This window comes from Buceros rhinoceros, unplaced genomic scaffold, assembly GCF_000710305.1.
Source record: "Buceros rhinoceros silvestris isolate BGI_N320 unplaced genomic scaffold, ASM71030v1 scaffold7089, whole genome shotgun sequence".
In the NCBI taxonomy this organism is placed as follows: Eukaryota; Metazoa; Chordata; class Aves; order Bucerotiformes; family Bucerotidae; genus Buceros; species Buceros rhinoceros.
Genome location: NW_010432037.1, coordinates 33,924 through 44,185, shown reverse-complemented (window position 1 = coordinate 44,185; position 10,262 = coordinate 33,924). Strand labels below are relative to the sequence as shown.

The following is a 10,262-nucleotide window of genomic DNA, read 5'->3' as shown; positions in this document are numbered from 1 at the left end:
TCCCTACAAACAAATATGAGAAGGAACACAGAGTACACAGCAAAAAGTCAATAGGGAACAAGAATACGTAACCGCTTATTATGAAGATGTAGCTGGAAAGAAGCTTAAGTAAAATTTCAGAAGAGGATTTATTCCAAGGCCTACGTAACTTTCTGAAGCAGCAACTCCCAATTTTTTAGATCACAAAAGAAAACATTTTTGCAAGCATCTGATTTATAAAAAAACATTAGCCACATGGTTCAGGAGTCTACTATTTTATTAAGTGTCATTTATGTAGAAAAAAGTAACATCTCTGCAAGAGACTTTTAGTCCTCCACCAGTATAATCAAAGGTGCAAGTAGGCAACACGTTACCTACACCGTAAGTATACTGGAACACTGCAAAGCAGCAAAGAGAAAAGCAGCTTTGAGTGAATGATTAAATGCTCTAACACTCAAACTAATCTTGGAGTATCACTCAGGACCTTCTAGAGTGCTCTCGCTTACCTCCTTAGTTTAAGGACTTGCCTGTATCAATAAGATAATTTATCATCTCATTCAGTCCATTCTAACAGCTGGGCAGAACAATAACTTGAGTGTTCTGAAGTAAATTTCAGAGGGAAGAGTTCAACATAAATTTTGTCTCTTCACTTCAAGAGATCCAACAACAGCTTTTGGCTAATTTGCCTTTGTAGTTAAATGAAATACAGCAGAGAATTGGTAAAGAGGTGTTTTATGTTGTTTTCAATAACTAACTCTGGCTTTTCTTGCCTTCTGCGCATAGTTCTCACCACTGCCTCCTGTTAGCCTCATCAGAGTTCTGCTCTATGACTACCTGCAAATTTGATTTAATGTTAGACAAAACGTAAAATGTGTACTCAAAAAATTCGGTATTCAGTTCCCGTGTACGCAGCATGGGCTCTCTGGCAGGCACCTTCACAGAACTGACTTCTCACAGCTCAGTTTGTTTAGCAGTGTTACTCTTGAAGACAAGAGTTATGAGACTGACAGACCCAGTCAACAACTAGAGTAACTTTGTTACTAAGACCTCCCATATCAACACTCTATCATCATCGCATGCTGCTACATTATTTTAATCCATACCCAGATTTGACTTTTCCTGCTCCCTACACCCACTTGTAGCTTGTCTTCACAATATCTTTGTCTTTAAGGAAGAAACAGCCCACAGGCTGGGACCATGGCCATAGCAGTTAGAACCTTAATGAGATTCAGAATTCTTACCTCCCCAGGTACTTCCCACTTGTGGAGCAGCAGATATAGGATGTACAGACGGATGAAAAGTTGGCTGCAAATCGAGCAGATCATTTGGCAGCTTTGAAGTGCTACAAAGATAAATTAATACAACTGTTTGAACTACAGCACAGGCAAACGCTAGCGACTGTCACCAGTAAAGAAAGCTTGGTCACAAACTGGTTGTTACAATATGGATAGAACTAAGCCAAAAGCAGCAAGTCTGGTGAACTTCAGTTTCAGTTCTGTAGAAAAGTGTTACTTTAGCAAGCCAAGTTCTGTGTTATGCCAAGTGACTTTTGTCAGAGCTGTCTAAGACAAAGACAACCAGCCTCCTCATCTTCCTCACAGTCCAACACCAGGGCTAGAGCATATTCTGTTCAGGAATCTTCAGTAGCTTTTAACGTAACCTCTGACAGCCCTGTAGTGTGACAGAAGCAGACTGACAGAATGAACTCGAATGCGCTGCACCACCCAACTGTCACACCTGAATTACATAACTCCTCTCTTTCGACTATCAACGACTGCTGGGAAACTGGTTTACATCTGTCTGTGAACTATTGAATAATTTCAGGGAAAACAAAATATAAGAAGTCTTGAAATGCTTCATCACACCTCAGTCATGTGAATCAAAACTCATTCAAATGCACATTTTAGACTATTCAAAACCAAACTGAGTCCTAAGAACATCATACGGAAATGAAAAGTGAAGTCTGAAATACAACTGCTGCAATAATTTGAAGAGTCAAACAGGAACAGTTAAACTTATCCTTTTGCAGAGTTCATTTCATACCTTAAACTAGTCTGGAAAAAAAAAAGTACTGATATTCACCCAGAACTTTTCAGCGCACAAAATGAACCAAAATTTGCATGTATGTTTGCTGCTATGGACAGAAGGTGAGCCTCCGTGGTATCCAAGCATCTTTCAAAATGAGACTGGCACAAGAGTTAAGTCTAGTAATGACATCCTGGATGCCTAATACGTTCTTGCTGACATAATCACTTGTATTACTCAGTTTTTACTATTTCATTTCAACAGTGATGGAAATCACACTTTGCCACTCCTGCTCCTGTTACAAAGCAGCATGGTCTGGCATGGTCCTGTAACATGAGCAGGCAAACCAAGATAATTTTCAAGGTAAAGCCTGTTAAGTTAATGATAGAGATTAATCAGACGCATCTAATACAAACAACTGAACTTGTGACCCAACATAGCCTCTTCATAGCAGCTCCTGCTGTAAAATAAAATCTGTTACTTGCTCACAGCAGTCATACTGCCAGCAGCTGAACTGAAACATGAACATAAAAAATAAGCCACACAACACCTGGTTTAAGAAAATGTTTATCTTCACTGTGTAGCATTTCTGCTGTTTGAAGGAGCTTTATCAGACATTTCTATGTTTCAGACCACTGTTTCAGCAGTGCTATCAGATATTGAAGTTACTAGTTCAAAGCATACACCCATTTCAAATATGTTGGCCTCTAAAAAGCAATCTGAAAGAAAATCTTTTTTCAAGGAGGTCTTTCAGTTACAAACACTGACAGACTCTCTAGCTCTTTATATCGGATTCAGCTATTTTCCACATACTTGGCATCAAGAAATTTCCTACAAGAGTTCTCTAACCGGAAAAGAAGGCTGTCAAAGTGCTGACTATTTTAAGAGAACAGGAGATTCTAACGTGAGATCTAAAAGAACAACTAAGCAATCTTTCATGTTTAGTATCATACTCAAAGCAAAAATACGCCTTCGAAGAGAGATTTCTTCCCATACTGACAAAAGCACTGTACCTTCTGCTACTCTGGATTTGACAAGTACTGTACAGAAGGAAGCTCACACACTTACACCAACAGTTCCTGCCAGTCAAAGATCAGGATAAGCGTGCAGCAAGTACTCTTGCACTGTCTTTGCAAGTCTTTGCAGAGAGAGATACTCCAGATACAACTCAAGACTAAAATCTGCTGCCACCTCCTTTCAAACCCTGTTTCAGACTTTCCTTTTTCTGAAGATCTACCAAGAACATTTGTTACCACTCCAATTTTAAAGATATGGAAATGTAACATAAAAGTCAGTATTACCTTTATGACCTCCCAAACTATGTTTTGACTTTTCCCAAATTAACTCACAAGGTTCCCTGGGGACAGAGTACGTGTGTTTTACAGTTCCAACTGTCTGGCTCACTAAGAACAACTACAAAGGTTGTCAGCAGTTGGGTCATATGAGAAACTACTCTTCAAATGGATGAAGACACACTTTTAATGTTATTTATGGAAATAGGTTATTTTCCCCAACAACTTTACCCAAGACATTGTTTCTTATCACACCACTAATGTACTCTTACAACCAAACAACTCTCTGCAACATACAATCTGCAGTAGCAGTTTAGAGGAAACCCTAACTGCAGTGCATCTCACAGAAGGGCACCACCACTAAGCATACCTGTTCGAAGAGCTAGGGGTAGAAAAAATATCAATGGCTGGTGTAGTCATTATGCTTCCCGCTGCAGTCGAGACAGGCGAGGCAGCAGTTGTTAAAGAGGTATGAGGTTTCTTTGCAAGTTCTTTTAGACGTTGCTCCTGTTGGAAAAGTGAGCTGGCATAAGAAATCCAGAAACAATGTTTGTATATATGACTTTGGATGTAAGTAAAGCAGAACTAAAGAATTTTTTTGTTTATTCCCCACACTACCATCAAATATTTATAATTACAAGAGTCATTGGTGCCACAAATCCTTCAGAAAATATTTTTGCAAACCCTTCACAAGTTGTATCTATATGTACGTGAGACTACTTCCAGTGCTTTGCCAGCAGTCCTCATTCACATCAATAACTCTGGTTTTGTGCTTTGCTCCTTTAAGAACCCTAATAAGCTGTCAACAAGAACACAGGAAAACTGTTTTCAATTAAAAATTCTGAATGCCTACCTTTAAAGCTTTTAAGCGAGCCTGTTCTTCCTCTAACGCAGCTTGTTTTTCCCTTTCATCAACTTTTGTGAGGGACAGGCCAGTGCTTGCAAGGGAAGAGACTGCATTGGAAAGGGTGGTAGCCCTGAAGTAATTGGACAGAAGAAAAGCTGACTGTTAACAGGTGACACGCAATAGGAATGTCTAAAGAACACTCTGCTTGTATCCACCCAGTCTCCTCTTAGCCTCTTTATAACATCAGTTATATCTTACACTGTACAATACTGTCCTGGTTTGAAATACAAACTGGTAAGTTTAAATAGTACGCGCTATACGAAAAGCAAAATGAAAGCACCTGGAAATCATACTATCTACTCTTCCATACCGGGTTTTGGATTTCCCCCTTAAATGTCTCCCCTCCAAACCGCATCACAGAACTCATGTTTGAAGCCTCTGCTCTTTTCCTGTCTGCTTAAGATGGCATTATTTGTAGATACACAGAATCTCCGATCATCTGGGCTCCAATTCAAATTCTTGCTAATTTAGTCAAGGAACTAACAGCAGCTAGTATATCCCTGAGGAAAAGTTTTCAATTTATCATCAAGTTTAAGAGTGCAAAAAGATTTGAAACAAATACATAACTTTTAAAACAAACTGAAGTTACCTTTCAAAAGAAAGCAGATATTCTGAAAAATAGCTGACAAAATGGTGCTGAGCCCTAATACTGTCACTGCCATAAAAAGACCATATAAAATACTACTGCTGTATTTTTAGAACATGGAATAAGGAAATGCCCTTTAACTCTGTAAATATTCCCCCCAATATTAAGTTTTTAAAATTTAAACAATGAAGTCAGTTGCTTAGAAGGCTTCTCTAGATTGCACTGTTTTAGCAAGCACTCAGAATCAGTGAATACCTTTTATCATAAACACTATGGCTGTAATCTCCAATTACTTTAAAAATCCATTTTTAATATAAGGACTTTTGGGAGCATTTCCTTGCTTTTGACAAAAAAGGGATTAAAATTGAGATAAAAGAGTCTAAGGACATTAAGAAATAAATGTTGCATACCTTACTGAGTCTAAGTGTTAATATAAAATGAACATTTGCAGCAGTAAATGAAAAAACCTTATTTCCTCTTCAGAAGTTCAGGAGTAGATGTTTAAGGTATAACTGCTACATGAGGGGTTCTACAGCAAGTGCTTGCAGCTCCTTACACTGTAGTTCTGTTGACCTGGAAGAAGCTGTCTTAAGTACTCAGCGAAAGATTAGATAACTTGCTAATCTCTCATCACTAATACGTCTTCAACAGAGCCTGCACAAACCTTAGTTTATAATGAAGTGGAAAATAATGGAATTAACATTCAACAATCGTTTAAAAGGACGAGGGCATAAGCACCTGCTTGCAGCTGTGGAATCTTTGATTTTCTTCCCTTCTAGAGAAGCTAAATGTTGTTCCAAAGCATCAAGAAGGCTACTCGGTGCCTGCAAAAAGAGACATTTGGAAACAGATTTAGCGAATCTCAAGTGAAACAAATTGCTAGTTAAAAGACTTTCAGAGAACGCACCTGTAGGGGAACTGGTACAACAGCTCAGAATACTTATGCCACATCTTGGCATCCTGTACACATTTAATTACTTAAAAAAACAGGTGATGTACTCTCCTCACTACATTACTTTGTCATAATGATTTACCACTAAGTACTGAAATATGACAAGATCTGTTAAAATTAACAGCTAGGAAACAGCAAGCAGACAATCAGAAGCAGTCAATATTTCAAGAGACACTAAAAAAGAAATTGTACCTAAAGTCACTCCTACATGCATGCTCCACAAGCCTGCACAATGATTTCAGTGGGCATACAGCCAAAAGCAAGCTTGCCTCAAACCACAGCTTCACAATATCATGTAGAAGTTGCATTGTGTGAACTCACAGATATAAATTGCATCTTAAAGAGTGACAGAAATAATCTATAGCATTTTACAACAGGATCACTGCATTAAAAAAGGCAGACTCTGACAGAGGTTGGATTTAGTCACAAACTTGGAAACAACCTGGTGACAGCGTATGCAAGAAAGCGTAAGTGAATGTCGTTATGCCAGGTTGTTCTGATTACGCAACCACCAGACAGACATGTACCAGCAAACACATAATAGGTTTATCTACCTGTGAGAGATCTGGTATGTCTCCTCTGTCAATTCCAACTTGCTGTAACAAAACAAATGAGCTTTAGAACCTGTTTGCTTTTGTTAAAGGCAGAGAAGCTCAAAATGCAAACAACATTAAGATGAAGTCATGTAAAAAACACAAACCTGACCATATACATTTTACATCTCCACAATCTGAACTCTATAATGGCTGGTTATAATAAACTCTTCTGTTAAATGTATACACATTTGAAGCAGGCGTGTTAGAGATATTTTAACAGATACAACCTTAGAAATAAACAGAGACAGAATCAGGTTGCAGAATTTTAAGGCTAGAGAAGTTTGCCTATCCCACAACTTATGTACTAAGTTCTCAGTCCTACTGATGCAGAACATATATTTGATAAGACAAAGCTCCTTCAAGATTTTGTAAAGAAGCAGATCAAATCCCTAGGATGTTCTGCAGCAGGATATATATTGTCACAAGAGAAAGATTAATACTCTCAACCTCAGCTGACAGTATTATCAACTGAAGATAGGATCTCTGATAGAGAGGTTGTCAGGACAGACAGCAAGCCAAACTTCACAGCTTAATTTTTTGTTAAGAGCATATGAACAACGAAGGAAACCAAAGAACAGGAGCAGATAGCAACTGAGGATTTCCCTAATACTAGGATATCAATTCAACAATGATTCAGAAACAAGAATGCAACAGACTGAACGTCTTTTAAAAACCCCATAAAACGTTATACAGAACTTACGACAGAATTGTGGTTTTCAAACTAGAATACAGCTAGAACCATAAAAAGCAGCACATCAGCATGAAGTTAATCTACGTGTTGAAAGCAAGACATTTTTTCAAAGAAAGCTCACAACTCTTACATAACCAAGGAATTTTTTAAATGCGTATTTATACACCTTCCTTCAGTAAAAGATAAGGCAATAGGTATGTGTGTATATATATAGAGAGAGAGTCAGGTTTTTCACAGTTCTCAAATGAACTTATCACCAGGGCAGAGACTGACAGCATGACCCTTAATGGAGCTGCCATTAGGCTGGAAGGAAGAAGCATGTCCTTTATGAGAAAATAAGCACTTCATTAGCTGTTTCAAATAAAGGGCAAAGTTTGGCTGACTTAAATTTACCTCTGCAACTTTAAGGAACTCTGAGATCCGCGTCATTCTAGTGAGGAACTTCTTATATATATCAAGGCCTTCTTTGCACTGGTTCTTTTTCATATCAAAGTATTTTTCTATGAACAATAAGAATACTTCATTAAATAAGAAATCAAGACTCTGCAGAGGACATGCAAAGTAGAAGTGTCTCAAACACAACAAACAGAAAATGCCCGCACATCTGTTTTATTATGTTAACTGCAGAGGGCACTACGCCTAACTTGCACCAAACCACAAAAAGCTCCATCAAACAGGAGCTAATCATCATATGCATTCAATTACACCTTACCTTGCGGTACTAGATCTCACAAAAGCATAACAACCCTGGAGAGGACAATCAAGTTTAAGAACAGGTCACCCAAAGAAATGTAAAGTCATCCTCTCAGGGAAAGAAGAAGAAAAAAAAGGGCAATTTTGCAATCTAGCAGTCAAACATCTATTCCAGTGGCCACATATGAGGCAAGGTTTTGATATTCTGTGCGAGACTGATGCCTCTTATGGTGTGGTCTGTTTTGCTTTCCATTTTGCAAACATTGGGTAATAACAGCAACCAGGGAGCTTGATTCAGAATACAACCAAACCCAAAAAAATCAACAGATTACTTTCAACTTAATTACTTTCCAAATTCAGGCTGCCCTGCAGCTTCAGTGAAAAGGCTTGAACCCTGAATTTGCAATTCTCCCTAAAATATAAGATATGCTCTAGAAACATAGCCCAATCAATCATTATAACAAGCAACATTAAGATTTTAATAGTCAAGCAATCACAGATGCCATGACTACAAATTTGTAACTGACTGTAACTTACTTCGCTTAAGAAACAAAACCAGATCATGTTTCTTAAAGAAAAAACACATCAATATCATGATTCAGGTTTGCCACACAGTTCAATGAGATGAAAACAGCCAACCCCAAACATCTGAGCAGTACAAGAAACAACTCAGTGCATAAAATCTTGACTGGGCCTCGCTCTCAGAAATTTACCCATCCCTGTACACAGTGAAATGGAAAATGCAATTGGATACTAAAACCTTGGAAATAAATCTGTCTGGAAATAACAGCAACATTTTGATGTTTTACATTATTTCAACTTCTCAAAAAAGAGCAGCTCTTTGCGTTTGTTTACTAAATTCCCTCCCCAAAAAAGCAAAGCAGTTATATTTACCCAAGAGGTTAATAATCCCTTCATTATACGCCGCAAACAGTCTAATGGCATCTTTGAAGAGAAGCATGAAGGCAGCATTAATTACACCATTTGTAAGTTCATTGCTATTGACCTAGGAAGACCAGAAAAAAAGCTAATTTAACAGAATTGATCTCTTATTGCAAAGCTTCTTGCTGAACTCCAGAGCTCTGTCCCAAGGCACACTTTCCAGTGACCTCACTGGCTATCAGTTGAAAGCAGCACAGGAAATCAACAGGGATCACAGGATCTCTCAGCACAGAATTATATTAAATCATTTCGGCAGACTTTTTTTGTTTAATGAATGTTAATATTAACTAACATCACTAGAAGGCAGAGGGCAGAATAATAATTGTTTGTTCATTTAAATTTGATTACACAACATACACAATAAACATCACTAACTTAGCACACAACATTCTCTCCAGTGAGCATTGTATTTCTTTTTTCTGATTTCTTCAGGGTTACACCAATGAACAAAATGATTGGTACACTTTAAGCTGTGCAGGTAACACGGAACTAAGTTCAAGACCTTTAATCTTGACCTAATTTACAAGCTTGTGCAGGTTTGTACAACAAAGTCAGTAGTATGTTAGACATGCACATGCTGCTACACTTACATTGAAGTCAAGAAGTGCATCCATCTGATTTTGTATAATTGGTACAGTTTTTAAGAGTTTTTCTGTGCTCATTGTTCTCATCACTCCATCAGCCCTGTTGTGCAAAACAAGAAAACCAAAACATTCGTCACCTGAATTTTGAAGGCAATTGTTAGTGAGAAACATACTGTAGAAAACAGCAGTTGTTGCATTTGTACTCTCCAGTACTAGCATTGTACTGGCTAGACAGCATTCCTAAGCACCAAAATGATGGATTTCAATGGCAAAGATTTAAATGTTGCCTCTGATCATCTATTTTATTTGGCCAAAATATGAATCTAAGATGAATTTTTATTCAGAGGAAATGAAACTGATAGTGCTCAGAAATATAGTAGAGGTATGATGCATCAGGTAACCAAAAAATTGCTCTGAAAGCTCCTTCTGAAACAAATTTTTACCTACACTTTTTCTAATCACCTGATTATTTTGTGTCAGTTTGGATGTTTTTTTTTCCAGCTAAAACCAGTAAGAATAAACAAAGGTGGCAATATTTTTTTCAAGCTTTTTCAGAAAGGTTATGGAGACTCCATGACCCTTCCTTTTAATGGCTAATTATGGATATTTGGTTGTTTATTAATTGTCCAGATTAAATAGACTAAAATCAAAAATATCCAAGAAAAGCAACAACCAAGGAAGAGATTAAATCACCTCAGTGCCAAGAAACAACTGCTTCCTATGAGACAAATTGGACAGCCTTGCAGTTCATCGGCATGCACACAGCAAACCAAATGTTTCCTGCAAGTGCGAATCCCACAGTGTGACTGCATGGCTCAGGCTGTGGCTGTTTTCCAGGCTGGAAGGCGATAGGGAACACACTGCTTCCAGCTTTCTGCTCTTTCTACTTGCGCTATGTGTACTACTCCTAACAGCAAACAGCAACTGCAATAAACCTAATGGGGCAGGGCATAGGTGCAGAGCCCCTGAGAGAGACTGAGGTGTGGAAAAGGTAGATTGCTGCCATCAGAACATT

The 10,262-nt window shown here is 38.0% G+C and overlaps 1 protein-coding gene across 2 annotated transcripts in view; it reads right to left on the bottom strand.

Annotated features, from left to right (window-relative positions):
- Nucleotides 1-10,262, bottom strand: part of PICALM (phosphatidylinositol binding clathrin assembly protein) — a 40,121-nt gene that overhangs the window by 23,559 nt on the left and 6,300 nt on the right. For both annotated transcript variants that reach the window (XM_010143622.1, XM_010143620.1), the window contains 8 exons: nucleotides 9,254-9,347; nucleotides 8,616-8,727; nucleotides 7,422-7,528; nucleotides 6,296-6,337; nucleotides 5,528-5,613; nucleotides 4,150-4,273; nucleotides 3,667-3,803; nucleotides 1,221-1,321 (listed from right to left, as the gene is read on the bottom strand). In XM_010143622.1, the coding sequence (XP_010141924.1) occupies nucleotides 1,221-1,321; nucleotides 3,667-3,803; nucleotides 4,150-4,273; nucleotides 5,528-5,613; nucleotides 6,296-6,337; nucleotides 7,422-7,528; nucleotides 8,616-8,727; nucleotides 9,254-9,347 (803 nt within the window). The remainder of the gene's footprint in view (nucleotides 1-1,220; nucleotides 1,322-3,666; nucleotides 3,804-4,149; nucleotides 4,274-5,527; nucleotides 5,614-6,295; nucleotides 6,338-7,421; nucleotides 7,529-8,615; nucleotides 8,728-9,253; nucleotides 9,348-10,262) is intronic.